This window comes from Cetorhinus maximus, chromosome 23, assembly GCF_964194155.1.
Source record: "Cetorhinus maximus chromosome 23, sCetMax3.hap1.1, whole genome shotgun sequence".
Lineage (NCBI taxonomy): Eukaryota > Metazoa > Chordata > Chondrichthyes > Lamniformes > Cetorhinidae > Cetorhinus > Cetorhinus maximus.
Genome location: NC_135901.1, coordinates 42,376,552 through 42,395,250, shown reverse-complemented (window position 1 = coordinate 42,395,250; position 18,699 = coordinate 42,376,552). Strand labels below are relative to the sequence as shown.

The window sequence follows — 18,699 nt, the reverse complement described above, 5'->3', positions numbered from 1 at the left end:
GCGTTGGGCTTCACTGGAACAATGCAGCAAGCCAAGGACAGACATGTGGGCAAGAGAACAGGGTGGAGTGTTAAAATGGCAAGCGACAGGGAGGTTTGGGTCTTTCTTGCGGACAGACTGCAAGTGTTCCGCAAAACGGTCGCCCAGTTTGCGTTTGGTCTCTCCAATGTAGAGGAGACCGCATTGGGAGCAACGAATGCAGTAGACTAAGTTAGGGGAAATGCAAGTGAAATGCTGCTTCACTTGAAAGGAGTGTTTGGGCCCTTGGACGGTGAGGAGAGAGGAAGTGAAGGGGCAGGTGTTGCATCTTCTGCGTGGGCATGGGGAGGTGCCATAAGTGGGGGTTGAGGAGTAGGGGGTGATAGAGGAGTGGACCAGGGTGTCCCGGAGGGAACGATCCCTACGGAATGCCGTCAGGGGAGGTGAAGGGAAGATGTGTTTGGTGGTGGCATCATGCTGGAGTTGGATCAAAGGATCATCCTCCGCCATTTCCGCCAACTCCAGCATGATGCCACCACCAAACACATCTTCCCTTCACCCCCCCTGATGGCATTCCGTAGGGATCGTTCCCTCCGGGACACCCTGGTCCACTCCTCCATCACCCCCTACTCCTCAACCCCCACTTATGGCACCTCCCCATGCCCACGCAGAAGATGCAACACCTGCCCCTTCACTTCCTCTCTCCTCACCGTCCAAGGGCCCAAACACTCCTTTCAAGTGAAGCAGCATTTCACTTGCATTTCCCCTAACTTCGTCTACTGCATTCGTTGCTCCCAATGCGGTCTCCTCTACATTGGAGAGACCAAACGCAAACTGGGCGACCGTTTTGCGGAACACCTGCAGTCTGTCCGCAAGAAAGACCCAAACCTCCCTGTCGCTTGCCATTTTAACACTCCACCCTGTTCTCTTGCCCACATGTCTGTCCTTGGCTTGCTGCATTGTTCCAGTGAAGCCCAACGCAAACTGGAGGAACAGCACCTCATCTTCCGACTAGGCACTTTACAGCCTTCCGGGCTGAATATTGAATTCAACAACTTTAGATCTTAAACTCCCCCTCCCCCCATCCCCACCCCGTTTCTTCCCCTCCACCCCACCCCGCTTTTTTTTCAATAATTTATATAGATTCTTCTTTCCCCACCTATTTCCATTATTTTTAAATCTAAAACTAAAACCTTGTTAGCCTTTCCACCCCACCCCCACTAGAGCTGTACTTTGAATATCCTGTCCTCCATTCTTAATTAGCACTTTTCTCAGACAAAACACCTCTTTGACCCTTTTGTCTGTGACATCTTTTGATTATCTGCTCATCTCCACAATCACCACACCCTCAATGTCTCTCTCTCCCCCCACCCCCACCTTAAACCAATTTATATTTCTCCCTTCTTCTAACTATGCTTCAGTTCTGCCGAAGTCCATGAAGGCTCGAAACGTTAACTGATTTCTTCTCCGCCGATGCTGCCAGACCTGCTGAGTTTTTCCAGGTAATTCTGTTTTTGTTTTGGATTTCCAGCATCCGCAGTAGCTTTTAGCTTTTTGTTTTTAGCAAACTATTCACACTTGTGGTGAGCAAAATGAATTGATTTCAGCGCATTGCACACTCTCGTCTGGGATTGAGTTTAACAGTTATAGCTTATTTTCTACAATTATATTAGCAGATTGAAACATTATTTATCTGCTGGAATGTTGAAATGAGAAGGAAAGGCTGATGGGATGGGAGTATGCTAATCCTCCCTATGATACCTTGTGAAGGGAAATGATGCCCTGTCTACAAGGAGCACGTGTCCAAGCTTCCCAGAGGGTAGTTTAAACGGTTGTGTTAACCCACTCTAACATAACTAATAGTAACACTACTTTGAACGTTATTTATAAATAATAATTTTAGAAGGCTCTGGACACAGTAATGGCTCCTTGTGCATTGTAACCAGTTCAGACTCAGTGAGGGGCAGTGGCAGCAGAGAGAACAGAGTTTCCTGCTTCATGTTGACACATTATACCCAGTTCAGACTCAGTGAGGGGCAGTGGGAGCAGGGAGGAGAGAGTTTTCTGCTTCATGTTGATACATTGTACCCAGTTCAGGCTCAGTGAGGGGCAGTGGGTGCAGAGAGAAGAGAGTTTCCTGCTTCATGTTAACACATTGTCCCCAGTTCAGACTCAGTGAGGAGGAGTGGGAGCAGGGAGGAGAGAGTTTCCTGCTTCATGTTGATACATTGTTGGGAACTCGACAGAACAGTTCTGATGAATCATGCAGCCTCAGCTGCTGATGCTGCTGAGTGCTTCCAGCTTTGTTTTTTTACTTTTAAATTTCAAGATTCATCTTCTGCAATTATTATTTTTACAGATCTGTATTTCAATTGATCCTAGGCTTGTTTTCAATTTGTGATTAGTAGTTTTTCAGTTTTGTGTATCCATGCACAGAATATGAGACAGCATTTATTGCCAATCCCTACTTGCCCTTGAGAAGGTCGTAGTGAGCTGCCTTCTTGAACGGCTGCAGTCCTTGTGGTGTAGGAACACCCGCAGTGCTGTTAGAGAGGACTTAATTATGGTACAATCTTTCAGAGCCAATAATTAAACTTGGCTCAAATATATTAAGTGGAGAAATGAAAGCAAAATGTTCACTTAAAAGATACTGAAACACGATATTTATTCATGTGCTGATATAATACGCATCTATTTAATTGATTTATTAACCTGTGTGTGCTGCTCCACCTGTGTTTTCCAACCCATCTTTTGAAGACTCCAGCCGAGCAAAGAAAGCAATTAAATTATTTCAGCAACCTCGAACTTTATATTCACCCCCTTTCAGCATTAGGTGATTTTTTGTGCTAAGCAGACTTCATACAATCCAAAGGAAGACATTTTATTAAATGGAAGTGACTTCCATCCCATCTTAACTCGATATTCTTAATTATTGCGCACGTGTCCTCTGAAGGCTGCGGCACATTTGTAACATTTAACTGTTAAACTCTGAGTTTAGATCACTGCTCTAAATAGAGAAATCCAACTAAGATGATAGTTGTAACTGTTTGTAAATATCAGGTCAGTAGCTGAAATTGTTTTTTTTTAAAGATTTTGTATGAGTAACACATTGTGACATTTTTTGTGTGATGTTTGACGTGTAACTTATGGACTCTGGCTCCATTACTTTATACATATTTGTAAAGTTAAATGCTGGTCTGTTTTATAATGATTGGTGCAATAACCACCTAGTGTTCGTTTTCTTATTTTGAATGCAAAGTTGGGGCTGTTTTCAGGATAAGCTGTCTTTCTAAAGCCGGGACATCTGTATGAGTAATCCAGAGGGAGGCTCATGCTCTGAGGACACAGGTTCAAATCCCACCACGGCAGCTGGTGGAATTTAAATTCAATTAATAAATCTGCAATCACAAGCAATGAGACCATCATCAGTTTTCGTAAAAACACATCTGATTACCCATGTCTTTAGGGAAGGAAATTTGCCATCCTCATCTGGTCTGGCCTACATATGACTGATAAATAACAATAAATAAGATAAGTAAAATAATTTTTTTTTAAAATGCGCTATGTAACTGATTTCCTGGTGGTAATTTAACCTGGAATCACCATAGGTGATATTAATAATTAACACATTCCCATGACATCTCAGTTTACCAAAGTCTGTCCCAATCCATGTGAATGATAAATAGGTTCTCACAATAGTGGGAGGCCAATTTATTAGTGAAGCTTCATCGACTGTACCCAATATTTCATGCTGCCATTTATCCATTGATGCGTTTTTGACATCCAAAAGTTTCAGAAATATTACCAAACAGAAACAGACTGTCACCTCCAACAAGTCTATGTTGAGAATCCACAAAAGAATTAGTCCTAATCTCACAGACCCGCTAATCCGCTAAAAGATATGTTTTTCTCTCGAGAGGCGCGACCAGACCTGCAGAGAATTCCAGCATTTTCTGCTTTTTTTTATTTCAGTAAGCCAGCATCTGCAGCATTTTGATTTTCTTTAACTAATTAGTGCTAAGAATGTGGAAGCCATAAGGTTTGAGATCCATTTTTCAGCTAAAAATGTCTAAGTAAGCTCACGTGCACAAGCTGAAAATGCAAATGGATTCACACCATTGACCCAATTACTGACACAGGAACACAGTCACATCCAGAGACCATCCAGATATTTCACATGTGCGAAGGGATTTATTCAGTTTGCAAAGCAGTAAACACACCAACTTTAAAATTCAAAGGATTTAATCCACCGTCAGAGCATTCCTGTTGGCAGAGTTAAAATGAACCATGTATAGTGAAAAATAATCCATATGCTGAGACTCCATCGAGTTCGGATCTAACTGCAGGGTATTTGTTCTGCTTTTCATAACATCTAGGAGGGAATTAGGGTACAGCCCAGAGCATTTTAGTTGCTGTATCAATTGATTCGAAGACTTTATACCTTGTCTCGATGGCACCCATTGTATTCTGATTACTGGACTGCAGTTTCATTCTACAACGTTACCCTTCAATGGCGGAGCGGTCACCCAGCATTCACTGCGGTACAGAATGTGCCCTATTCTCATTACAGCAGCTTCCCGCACATGCGCAGGACGGTGTGTGCTTGGAGCATGCACATTGCGGTATTTTTCACGAGCATGCGCAGTGCTGGTCTGGCACTGAAACTGCTCAGAGCGGGTGAGGGAATGTCGAGTGGAGCAAACTAACAGAGTTAGTGGGTGTATGAGGAGGAATGGAGTCGGTGGAGTGGGCAGGGAGGCTTCATAAAGACACAGTGCAGGCCGCAGACCCCAAATAACAAGGTACCGGTCTTGTGTTTACAGAGAACGGGCCGAGAAATTCTGGATTTCTCCCTTCGCCAGGCCCGGGGTAACGGCCGCCATCTTTATAGGGGCAATGTGCAGCAGGGCGCATGCGCGGTCATCCTGGCCCAGGTTGCAGGAGGAGAGAATGTTGTGAGTTTCTAGAACAAAAACAAAAATACCTGGAAAAACTCAGCAGGTCCGACAGCATCTGCGGAGAGGAATACAGCTAACGTTTCGAGTCCGAATGACTCTTCATCAGAACTAAGGAAAAATAGAAAATATAAGCTGGTTTAAGGGGTGGTGCGACAGGTAGAGCTGGATAGAGGGCCAGTGATAGGTGGAGATAGTCAAAAGATGTCATAGACAAAAGGACAAAGAGGTGTTGACGATGGTGATATTAGCTGATAAATGTGATAATGGGGACATTAAGGGTAGAAAGCAGGACGAGCAAAGTACAGATAGCCCTTGTGGGAGTGGGGTGCAGGGGGGGATCGAAATAGGCTAAAAGGTAGAGATAAAACAAGACCTGCCCCTTTAATTCCCCCCTGCTCACCGTCCAAGGGCCCAAATAATCCTTTCAAGTGAAGCAGTGCTTCAATTGGACTTACCTCAATTTAGTCTACTGCATTCGTTGCTCCCAATGCTGTTTCCTCTACATTGGAGACACCAAATGCAGACTGGGTGACCGCTTTGCGAAACACCTTAGGTCTGTCCGCAAGCAATACCCAGACCTCCCTGTCGCTTGCCTTTTCAACACTCCACCCTGCTTTCATGCCCACATGTCCGCCCGTGGCTTGCTGCATTGTTCCAGTGAAGCTCAACGCAAACTGGAGGAACAGCACCTCATCTTCCGACTAGGCACTTTACAGCCTTCTGGACTGAATATTGAGTTCAACAATTTTAAATCAAGAACTCTCTCCTCCACATCCACCCCCTTTCCGATCCCGCTTTTTCCCAATAATTTATATAGATTTTTCTTTTTCCACCTATTTCCAATTTTTAAATGTATTTCCATCCATTGTTTTATTTCTACCTTTTAGCCTATTTCGATCCCTTCCCCCCCACCCCACCCCCACAGATAGCCCTATCTGTACCTTGCTCATCCTGCTTTCTACCCTTAATGTCACCTATTATCACATTTCTTGGATAATATCACCACCGTCAACACCTCTTTGCACTTTTGTCTATGAAATCTTTTGGTTATCTCCACCTATCACTGGCCCTCTATCCAGCTCTACCTGTCCCACTCCCCCCTTAAACCAGCTTATATTTCACCTCTTCTATTTTTCCTTAGTTCTGTTGAAGAGTCAAATGGACTCGAGACGTTAACTGTGTACCTCTCAGCAGATGCTGCCAGAGCTGCTGAGTTTTCCCAGGTATTTTTGTTGTTGTTATGGACAGACGCTTGGTTGTTGGATTTTAGGAGGTGAGGACGCGGCGAAGCGGAGGCAACGTTAGTGACGGTGGGTGGGCGGGAAGGCGTCAGAAACCCCCGGTGTAGGCCACAAGCCGCGAACAAGAAACTCCCGGGCTGTTTCTGTCCGGTGCTGCTAATCTCCGGAGCCGCTGTTTCCCCGGGACCGGTTTAACGGCCGCCATCTTGTTTCAGCGGGGAGCAGGGCGCATGTGCGGCCATATCGGTGACGTCATGGAGTGGGCGTGGCTTGGGCCGGATGACGAAGGCGGAAGAGAATGAGAGCGGGGAGCCAGGGCTGAGCACGTGACTGGGGAATGCCTGACTCCCCGAGGACAATGTGCATTGAGAAGGTGAGGCTGAGCTGCCAGTGGTTCAAGAAGGCAGCTCAACACCACCTTCTCAGCGGCAAATAGAGATGGGTAATAAATGCTGACCAAGCCATATACCACCATATATCATCAAATAATTAGAAAAAAAAATTCTGTACCAGGCTTGACTCTTGAATAAGAACATAAGAACTAGGAGCAGGAGTAGGCAATTCAGCCCCTCGGGCCTGCCCCGCCATTCATTACGATCATGGCTGATATCATTTCGGCCTCAACTCCAATTTCCCAACATCTCCCCATAACCTTTCAAACCGTTACGAATTAAAAATCTATCTATCTCCTCCTTAAGTTTATCCACTGCATTCTGAGGTAGTGAATTCCACAGATTTTGAGAAAAGCAATTCCTCCTCATCTCTGATTTAAATCTACCACCCCATAGCCTAAAACTATGGCCTCTCATTCTAGAATACCCCACAAGGGGAAACATCCGCTCCACGTCTACTTTGTCTGTCTCCTTTAGCACCTTATATACCTCAATTAGATCTCCTCTCATACTTCTAAACTTTAGCGAGTATGGGCATAAACTGCTGAATCTCTCCTCATTAACCAAGCCCCACATCTCTGGAATCAATCTAGTGAACCTCCTCTGAGCCTCCTCCAATGCAACTACATCCTTCCTCAAGTAAGGGAACCAAAACTGTGCACAGTACTCCAGGTGTGTTCTCACCAATGCCTTGTACCGTTGCAGCAACTTCCCTATTTTCATACTTTATTCCTTTAGCAATAAGTTACAAAATTCCAATTGCCTTCCTTATTGCCTGCAGTACCTGCATACTAGCTTTCAGCGATTCATGCACGAGGACACCCAGATCCCTCTGCACTGATGCATTCTGAAGTTTCTCTCCATTTAAATAATGTCGCCTTTTCATTCTTCCGGCCAGAATGGATAAGCTCACACTTATGCAGTGAGATGTAGCTCTATTAAGTCCGTCTTCTTTATCCCCGCTTCTACTACCCCCTTCTCTTCTTTTCTTTCTCTCTCAGACAGTGGAGTTGAAGCCCGTGATCAGCCATGCTCATTTCGAATGGTGGAGCAGCTCAATGAACCGTATGGTTTATTCCGGTTCCTATCTGTTATCTTAAGGAGACCAGAGTCTTGTGTAGGCCCAGACCGAGTGGCAGGTTCCCTTCCCTGAAGGACATTAGTAAACCAGTTGGGTTTTTATGACAATCCAGCAGTTTTCATGGTCACTTTTTCCTCGTGCCAGCCCCACAAATTCCCAGATTCATTCAGCTCAATTTCACAACCTGCTTTTGTGTTTTTGTGGGTTCTCTCTCACTCCCTTTTTTCTATTTTAAATCAATTTCACAGGGTATTAGAAGGGGAGGATTTGCAGTCGGGAAACTGAAACCAAACATCACATCTGGATCTGAAGGAGTCGCTCAATTTATCGTAAACTGATTTTGAACATGAAGGGAAAAAGCACTGTTCACAGTGGGGAGAAACCATGGAAATGTGGAGGCTGTGAAGAGGGATTCAGATGCCCATCTGAGCTGGAAACTCATTGGCGCTCTCACACTGGGGAGAGACCGTTCACCTGCTCCGAATGTGGGAAGGGATTCATTCGATCGTCCAACCTGCTGAGACACCAGCGAATTCACACTGTGGAGAGACCATTCACCTGCTCCGAATGTGGGAAGGGATTCATTCACTCATCCGACCTGTTGCAACACCAACGAGTTCACACGACGGAGAGACTGTTCACCTGCTCTGAGTGTGGGAAGGGATTCACTCAGTCATCCAACCTGCTGCAACACCAGCAAGTTCATACTGGGAAGAGGCCGTTCACATTTTCCGGGTGTGGGAAGGGATTCACTCGATCAACAGGGCTGCAACAACACCAGCGAGTTCACAAGGGGGAGAGGCCGTTCACCTGCTCTGAATGTGGAAAAGGATTCACTCAGTCATCCAACCTGCTGAAACTCCAGCGAGTTCACACTGACGAGAGACCTTTTAAATGCTCAGACTGTGGGACGTGCTTTAAAAGTTCTGGGGAACTCATGTCCCATCAACATGTTCACACTGACGAGAGACCGTTCAGGTGCTCTCACTGTGGAACTGGGTTCAGGCGAGAATCTCAACTCACTGTACACCAGCGAACTCACACTGGGGAGAGGCCATTCACCTGCTCCCAGTGTGGGAAGGGATTCACTCAGTTATCACACCTGTTGACACACCAGCGAGTTCACACTGGGGAGATACCATTCACCTGCTCCCAGTGTGGGAAGGGATTCACTCATTCATTTAACCTGCTGATACACCAGCGAGTTCACACATAAAGACAGTGATTGGATTTTACTGTTAATTATATTCAGGAGTGAACGATGTTTATTAGGGTCTGTTTCTCTGATGTTAAGTTCTAGGCATTAATGTTCTGGACAAAAGTCAAATAAATCAGCTTTGTATTACACACACAATATTGAGTCTTTTTAAATACAATGATGGGATTTTCCTGTTAACACCACCCGGGACTGAACGATTTTCACTGGGGAGTATTTCTGCGGATGCTAATAAATTCCAGCCCAGTTATAGGTGTTAATATTCTGGATAAAAGTCAAATAAATCAGCTTTGTGTAAAACACACTGTCTGGTGAATTTTGTTAATATCTCAAACACAAATTAGTTCCTTCTGAAGGACTCTCCCTCTCCCCTGTCTCCTCCATCCTCACCTCCAACAACAAGTGTGAGGAGCTCATAGAGCTTCTTTGTCACTGAGATTGAGACAATCCGATCAGCTGCCTCTGCTGCTTCCCTCCCTTCCACTAGCCCACCGGGACAAACTGTCTCTAAAGTCCCCTTGTCCGAGCCCTGAACCCACATCTTTCTCCAGTTTCTCTCCCATCTCCCCTCATGCCCTCTCAGTGCTCATCTTGTCCATGAGACCCACCTCTGTTCCCATAACCCTATTCACATTAAACTGTTGACCATCCAACTTCTCCATCTCAACAATATCAGCTAATGGTTCTGTCTCTCTCCTGGTACTGTTCCCCTCACCTTTAAATCCACCATCATCACCCATCCTAAAAAAGAACTTTTTCCACAATTGTCATTGTAAACTACCACCCCATCTCCAACCTCCCTTTCCTCTCCAAAGTCCTTGTACTTGGTGTCCTCCAAGGATCTATCCTTGGCCACTCCTATTTCTCATCTACAGGCTGCCACTAGGTGACATCATCCAACTGTTACTAAATTATCAAACTGCTTATCTCACATCCAGTACTGGATGAGCAGAAATTTCCTCAATTAAAAATCAGGAAGACCAAAGCCATTGTCTTCGGTCACCACTACAAATTCCATTCCATAACTACCGAGTCCATCCCTCTGCCTGGGAACTGTCTGAGGCTGAACAACACTGTTCACATTCTTGGTGTCATATTTGACTCCAAGATGAGTTTCTGACCACATATCCACACCATCACTAATACCAGATATTTCAATCTCCATAACGTCGCCTGTCTCCACCCCACCCCCAGCTCATCTGCTGCTCAAACCCTCATCCATGTTACCTTTAGACGTGATAGTTCCAGTACATTCCTGGCCGGCCTCTCACATTCACCCCATCCCCACACGGAAACATGAGATCATCCAAACTCTGCTGACCTTGAGCTTTCTCACATCAAGTTCCATTCACTCATCACCCCTGTGCTCATTGACCGACATTGGCTCCTGGTCAATTTTGCCTCAATTTTAAAACTTGTATCCTCAGTTTCAAATCCCTCCATGACCTCATCACTCCCTATCTCTCTAATCTCCAGTCACATGACCCTCTGCGCTCCTCTCATTCTGCCCTCTCGAACACCCAAGATTATAATTACTCCATCATTGGCGGCCCTGCCTTGATGTGAAGCTTTTAAGTTCCCTCCCTAAATGTGATGTGAGGGAACATTTTTTCACCCACAAGGTGGTTGGAGTCTCGAACTAACTTCCTGAAAGGGCAGTAGAGGCAGGTTCGATTGAGGGATTCAGAAGGGAGCTGGATTGCTACCTGAAAAGAGAGAATGTCCAAGGTTACGGGATAAGGCAGGGGAGTGGGACTAGGTGGAATGCTCTTTCAGGGAGCCAGTGCAGACTCAATGGGCCGAATGGCCTACTGCACTGTAAAGATTCTGTGATTATCCCTATTCTGATTGGGGAACTATACTCTATCTGTATGATTGCAGTGCTGTTAATAAAGTCAGTGTGAGATAATCTGTTGTCAGCTTGATTACCTGGTGTCTCTAACCACACAATTCAATATTAAGAGTCAACAAGATGAACAAGGAAACACCTCATGGCCCAAAACTCCAGCTCGATATTCCCAGGAGAAAGTCTGTTATCTAACACCTCGAGTGGACAGAACAGAGGAAGATCCCAACTGTAAGGAACCCTCGAAAATTTGTAAATATCTTTCAAATGCTGACAGGTTCCAGCTGTGAGTTTCCATCACATTGAAGTTAAAGAAGGTGAGAGAACGGTTATTCTAGAAATATAAAAAACACTAGTTAGAGCACAATCCAGTTCTGGTCAGCACTTTACAGGAAGGATGTGATCACACTGGAGAGGGCACAGAAAAGATTTATCTGGATGATGCCAGGACTGGTGAATTTTAACCCTGAGGAGGATTTGGAGAGGCGGGTGTTGTTTTCTTTGGAATAGAGGATGCTGAGGGGAGATTTAATTGATGTGTATAAAATGATGAGGGTCCCAGATAGATTGGGTAGGAAGGACCTATTTCATTAACAGAGATGCCAGTAACCAGGGGGCTGAGGTTTAAAGTAATTGGTGGGAGGATTAGAGGGGAGTTGAGTAATGTTTTCACTTAGAGGGTGCTGGGGAATTTTAAGTCACTATCTGAAAGGGTGGTAGAGGCAGAAATACTCACATTTAAAAAGTACTGGGTTATGCACCAGTCGTGCTGTAACCTACAGGACTACAGACCAAGAGCTGGAAAGTGGGATTGGACTGGACAGCTCATTTTCAGCCAGTACAGACATGATGGGCTGAATGGCCTCCTCTGTGCTATATTTTCTCTGATTCTGTGCTGACAAGAGGTCCTCATGTTTTTATCCGAGACAGACCTCAGCCCAGTCATTTGCTCCAAGTGTTGATGTGATGGTTCAAGTGAAGAGGTGCCAGGTATCAGGAGCAGCAGGAGCAGTGAATAAAATCGAGATGTCAGTGAATACTAATAAAGTTTATCAGTATCTTGTTTCATTTTAATAACTTCTGCTGAATGTGGCCCTCACCCAGTGCCAGGATATTGGCAGAGCCACCATGGAAAAGGAGTTTGACACCTCTGAGATAGACAATATCAAACGGATCCTCAGTATCTCTGTAACCTCCTCCAGCCCCACAACCCTCTGTGTAAATACAAGATGCTGGTGTTGGATTACACCCTGAGATAGACAATGTCAACCTGATTCCCCTCATCCACCAGCACAGCAACTTCTTCACAAAACACAAACAGGTTTCTAAGGCGTGACATTCTTTCCCGGAATCCATGTTGAGGATCTCGAATGGATCCTTCTCTCCCCCAGTGATCAGAAACAGAATCAGAAACCTTCAAGCATCTTCCCTGTGATCGTGGCCACACTGATGGGCTTGTCATTCCCTGGCTCTGATTTTTCCCTGATTTGGAAAGTGGGAACACCATGAGCTACTTTCCGATCTCAGAGAACAATCGCTGACTCTATTGAGCTGTTGAAGATACGGAAAAGAGGCTCACAGGGCACCCGTTCCATCTCTTTAAACCCCCTTGGGTGGACATCATCTGGACCTGGAGCACCATCTAGTTTGATATTCCCTATTTTCTCCAGGGTGACAATCCCTTTCTATTTTAATATTGATGATGTTATTGACGACAGCACATCCCACAGCTGGAATCTGAGCATCATCCACAGGAATGCAGACTGTTGTGAAACAGTCATTTAAAAGTTCTGTCATAGCCTGGCAATCTGATTCAATCTGTCCTCAACTGTTTTTCAGTGTTTCAAAATTACGTTTAACCATCTTCCCACTCCTGATGGAGCTGGGAAAGCTTTGCTGTTATTTCCACAATTGTTCATCATCTTCTTTCCCAAAGATCTCTTCTCTAATGGCTGCTTTTCTCTCCCTCAATTGTGGGTGATATTTGTCCCAGTTCTCCTGGACACTGAATTCATCTTGTTCCAAACTGGGTTCAGTGTCAGACAGTTCAGGGAGTCAGGAATCATTCACCCCTAGACCTACACTGAGAGGTAAAGCCCCAGACAGTTCCTCAGTAAGGATTCCTCTGGTTCCTCACCGTATATTAGTTAGGATGCTGAAACACTGCTTTCTCCCAATCCACTCCTGGAGGGCCCACTCCCCGAGCCTCCAACCTGCAGCAGGATCAGTGCTGGAGCTACACGGCGGGAGTGATCCCAGAGTAACTTTGAGGGTTGCAACCACATGGATGTTCAGGGTTGAGTATTTTTAGTTATCCTGGTGTCTAACACATATCAATAAAATAGGGAACTCCAGGAAATGTGCTGCAGGTCTTTCTTTATCTGTTGTATAATTCTCCCAGCAGTTAACAGGTATCTCTGAAATCATCTACCTGCTATTTTAATACAGAATTTTGCAAATTTATTTCAAATGGGTTTAATTCTGCCTTAAAGTAATCGATTTTAGTCTGTCACAAACACAGTAAATCTTCATAGAATAATTAGCACAGTAATTTTCAGACTGGAAATTTAAACCTGATTTTCCCTTTCAGTCAGAAACAGATCACAGTTTTACACCAACCTCTGATTTGACAGCACGTTTCCAGCATTCACCGTTGTTCCTCCTGACTCTAAACACAGTTGTATAGGAGCCTGCTGTTCTGGGTCCAGGAGCTCCGAACCATGGAAGAGAGCGGCTGGGACACATTTCTTACACACCTCAGGATTAACCCACACGGGGGCTTTGCTGTCAGTGAAGAGAGAGGAGAAAGAGCAAAGTGCTGTTTGTCCTTCTCAGTGTGACCCCGAGGGACTGTGTCCAGGCTGAAATTCTGTTCCTGCTGTATGATCCACGACCCAGATTGTCCTTCCTGAGCTCCAGCCAGGTGATGTTAAACACCCAGGTGGGAAAGGCAAAAATCCACAACGTGTTTAAAATAAACCTGATTTATTTCACATTTATCCAGAATATTAAACTTCAGTCCAGTTACAGGGATTATGAACATCAGCAGAAACAAACTCCAGCTGTCAGAATGGTTCAGTCCTGGATGTGGTTAACAGCAGCAATAACAGCAGAATCCAATTCCTGCAGCCGCTTGTGAACTCGCTGGTGTGTCAGTAGGTGAGATGACAGAGTGAATCTCCTCCCACACACATAGCAGGTGAACAGCCTCTCCCCAGTGTGAATGTGTTTGTGTCTCAGCACCCATTTTGCTTTTAAATCTCGGCTCATGGTCAGAACTTTGAAAAGGTTTCTGACCCATGTAAACAAGTCGATGTGTATAGATGAAAGCAAAATACTGCACATGTTGGAAATCTAAAATTAGAAACAGAAAATGCTGGAAAAGCTCAGCAGGTCTGGCAGCATCTGTGGAGAGAGAAACAGAGTTAACGTTTCAAGTCGGTATGACTCCTCTTCAGAACTAATGTGTATGGAGGTGGGATGACGGAGTGAATCTCTCCCACACAGAACAGATGAATGCTCTCCTCCCCAGTGCGAGTGCGCTGAACACTGAGTTCACATGATCACTTGAACCCAGTCCCATAGTGACAGCACTTGAACAGGCTCTGGTCCGTGTGAACACGTTGATGGAACATCAGCTCCACAGAACTTTCATAACTCTTTCCCATTTAAAAGATCTTCCATCAGTGAGAATCTCTCCCCACACATGGAGCCGGTGAATGACCTCTCCCCGGTGTGAACTCACTGGTGTTGCAGCAGGATGGACAATCACCTGAACCTCTTCCTGCAGTGAGAGCAGATGAATGGAGTGGAACCGGAGTGAATGCACTGGTGAACCATCAATGAATGTGGGTTTTTAAAGCTCTTGTCACAGCCTAAACAGGTGTTTCAGCAGGGTGGAAGAACTAGCGAATCGACTTCCACACTTGGAGCAGGTGAATGGCCTCTCCCCAGTGTGAATTCGCTGGTGCACAGTGAGATTAAGTGATTGCCTGAACCCAGTCCAACAGAGAGAGCATCTAAATGGTCTGTTGTCACTATGAGCACATACTGATATAGCCCCAGACCTGTCACTCAAACCCCTCAACTCCACCCAGTTCACAGCTCAATCTACCAGCTTGCAGCTTCCTGCACCTTGACCCCGCCCGGCCCAGGTGTGGGACAGTCCAAGGTGAGTCATTTGTGTAACCAGGGGAGTGGAGGAGGGGTGACATCCCGCCTTGTGCGGTGTCCCAAATGGTTCCATTCCCCCCTCCCCCAGGGCCCTCTATATACAGCATACAGACGGCTGATGGGCTTTGGGGATCCTCAGTGACCTGCACAGTTACATTATCCTGCACCCCGTCCCCGATTCACTGTGTGAAAAGGTTGTTATTCTTTATTGCTTCTACCCCATCGCCTAAACACTTTGTTTCACACAAGTCTTGCTTAAGACTTGTTTAATCCCAGGGCTACGGGGCAAAGGGAGGGAAGTCATAGAATCAGAGTTGTACAACACAGAAACAGGCCCTTCATCCCATCGTGTCCGTGCCGGCCATCAACACCTATCTGTTACAATCCCACTTTCCAGCACTTGGCCCATAGCCCTGAGGTGGCACTAGGAAAATGGTTCCTTCAGTGAACAACACAGACAGGACGGGCCGAACGGCCTCCATCTGTGCTGTAACCATTCAATAATTGTCTGAGGTGTCTTTATCCCGCTGCTCCATTCCCAGTGATTCCCGCCTTCCGCTATTGTCCCTGGCTCCCTGTTTAATCAAGTAATTCCTCCCTTTCCTCTACTCACCCTGTGCAGTGCGTGTGTCAGGCTTCCTCTGGACACCTCCCCGCAACACCATCCCGGCCCCTTTAACCATCAGCAGCTTCCTGTTTGTCTGGTCTTAGTTTAAATTTACAGAATTGAAGGATTTAGATTCAAGCTCGCCTAAACTGACTGCTCTAAATCGGAAAATGTTTGTCCCTCACACCTGGATAGTTCATTTTGTTTAAAGTCATACCAAAAATGCAGTTACTGTCCTCAATTGAAGAGGCTCCTCATTTTAATCCGCACCAGACCCGAATATAAAAGAACGAACATTGTCCCCCAGACCCGAATGTGAAACAGTGAACATTATCCCCAGATCTGAATATAAAACAGTGAACATTATCCCCCAGACCCGAATATAAAACAGTGAACATTATCCCCCAGACCCGAATATAAAACAGTGAACATTATCCCCCAGACCCGAATATAAAACAGTGAACATTATCCCCCAGACCCGAATATAAATCAGTGAACATTATCCCCCAGACCCGAATATAAAACAGTGAACATTATCCCCTAGACCCGAATATAAAACAGTGAACGTTATCCCCCAGACCCGAATATAAAACAGTGAACATTATCACCCGGACCCGAATATAAAACAGTGAATATTATCCCCCAGACCCAAATATAAAACAGTGAACATTATCCCCAGACCCGAATATAAAATAGTGAACATTATTCCCCAGACCCGAATATAAAACAGTGAACAATATCCCCCAGACCCGAATATAAAACAGTGAACATTATCCCCCAGACCCGAATATAAATCAGTGAACATTATCCCCAGACTCGAATATAAAACAGTGAACATTATCGCCCAGACCCGAATATAAAACAGTGAACATTATCCCCCAGACCCGAATATAAAACAGTGAACATTATCCCACAGACCCGAATATAAAACAGTGAACATTATCCCCCAGACCCGAATATAAAACAGTGAACATTATCCCCAGCCCCGAATATAAAACAGTGAACATTATCCCCCAGACCCGAATATAAAACAATGAACGTTATCCCTAGACCCGAATATAAAACAATGAGACTGGAGTTTCATGAGGCCGAGACTTTTGTTGTCGTTGTGGTAAATTAATTTGGGACAATACCTTTAAAAATTCTGAGTCTACAATCCTGACATGAATCTGAAAGTGCTGGAATTCCTCAGCAGGTCAGGCCTTCATCTGTGGAGAGAGAAACAGAGTTAACATGACAGCTTTGTGACCTTTTATCTGACCTGAGAATATATAGAAATGTAACAGTTCATTACCAGGTCAAAAGAAGACACTTCACAGACTTCTGGAATCAAATTGACTTCAACAATTTTCTATCATAATCTCTGCCTCCATTTGTTTCTTGTTTCTTTAAGTATTTGTTTTCCTTTCTCATTTCTCTATCATTTTCTCCACATTGTTTCAGACTGCTGTTATCGTGTCATTCGCATCTCATCTAGACACGTCTTTTGTTTTTTTAATGGGGCCATTACCACTTCTTTTGACCTTACATCATGAAATCTTTTGTCAGTTAATCTGTCCCACCCTGCAGCCTTTCAGAGACCTTTCCTTCTGTTCCTCTTCCCACCTCCCCCATTTCACTGGCTCACGGACCTGAAATGTCAATTCTGTTTCTCTCTCCATAGGTTCTTCCAGACCTGCTGGAGTGTTTCCAGTTTTTACTGCTTAGTTCATATTTGAAGCATCGCAGTATTGTTCGTTTTTCCATTCCAAGCACTCTACCTGATTAGTTTAACCTCTGTGTGGGAAAGCATTTAGAAGCTGGAATCTAGGTCAAAATAAAGTCATTTGTACAATTGTGGTTTCATTAAAGCCTGTTCAGGCCAAATCGTGTTGAACTAAATTTCTTGAGTTATTTGTTAAGGCAACAGAGAATATTGATGAGATTAAAACGGTTGATGTGAACATGAATTGCTAAACAGCATTTGATACAGCGCCAAGTAACAGGCTTGTCAGCAAAGTTAAAGCCCATGGGGCCAGAGGCAGCATTGGATGCGTGACAGGAAACAGCACGCATGGTAAACGGTTGTTTTTTCAGATTGAAGAAAAATATAGAGTCGGATCACAAGGAGTCGGTGTTAAGACCACTGTTTTCTTGATATATATTAAAGACCTAGACTTGTGTGTGCAGGGCAAAATTTGCAAACGAAGCCAAATTTTCAAGTTGCGTTTACGGTGAGGAGCATAGTGATAAACCTCAAGAAGACATAGACAGGATGAAGGAATGGGTAGACATGTAAACAGGTAGAATATAATTCAGAGAGGTGTGAAGTGATTTATTTTGGTAGGAAGGACGAGGAGAGACAAAATAAAATAAAGGGTACAATTGTAAAAGGGTGCTAGAGCAGCGTAATCTGGGGCTATATGTACACAAATCATTGAAGATGGCAGGGCAGACTAAGAAAGCAGTGAATAAAGCATGTGGAATCGGGAATAAAGTAGAAAATCAACAAGTTAGAATAAACCTGAATAAAACACTGGCTTAGCCCCAACTGCAGTATTGTGTCCAATTCTGAGCCCCTCACTTCAGGATGCATGTGAGGCATTCGAGAGTGTGCAAAAAAGATTCACGAGAGATGATGAACTTCAGTTAGGTGAAGTTGGGTTTGTTTTCCTTGGAAGGGGAACCGTTCTCTTGCATCTTTCCTGGGCCCTCTGACTTCAATTCCTTCTGAAATTGCAGCCATTTCTTGTTATTGATGTGGGTCATTAAGAAACAATGGACTCTTATGATGTCATCCAGTCCCAGTGCGATGATGTCATGAAGACTATTAAATACCAGCGGAGCCTTAGTGGTGAAAACAGTTTTGTTCGAGATGGCAGCAAGACTGATAGGTCAGCAAATGGAATTAATGGGAAAGAAAGTGAGGCAACTCATGAACATCAGGAATATTGTTGTGAATTACGAAGGTGAACAACGTGTACAGTATACATTCCCCGTCTCCCGACACGCGGCCCCCGTCTCCCGACACGGTGTCCCCTATCTTTAAGTCCTTCCAGTTTGGATAAAAGGTCACAGACCTGAAACATTCACTCCGTTTCCCTCTCCACAGAAGCTGTTTGACCTGCTGAGAGTTTCCAACATTTTCTGTTTTGAGGTCGGATTTCCAGCATCTGCAGTATCTTGTTTCAGGGTCACAGTGGATCAGTTTTCTCTGACTTATCGTT

The 18,699-nt window shown here is 44.8% G+C and overlaps 2 protein-coding genes across 2 annotated transcripts in view; one reads left to right on the top strand and one right to left on the bottom strand.

Annotated features, from left to right (window-relative positions):
• LOC144698012 (uncharacterized) overlaps positions 1–18,699 on the bottom strand; it is a 621,009-nt gene that overhangs the window by 537,448 nt on the left and 64,862 nt on the right. The gene's annotated exons all lie outside the window — the stretch shown is intronic.
• On the top strand, positions 6,175–17,449 carry LOC144698007 (uncharacterized). The gene is made up of 3 exons (XM_078569952.1): positions 6,175–6,210; positions 7,900–8,603; positions 17,396–17,449. The coding sequence occupies exons 2-3, from the start codon at positions 7,998–8,000 to the stop codon at positions 17,447–17,449; spliced, it is 660 nt and encodes a 219-aa protein (XP_078426078.1). The 5' UTR covers positions 6,175–6,210; positions 7,900–7,997.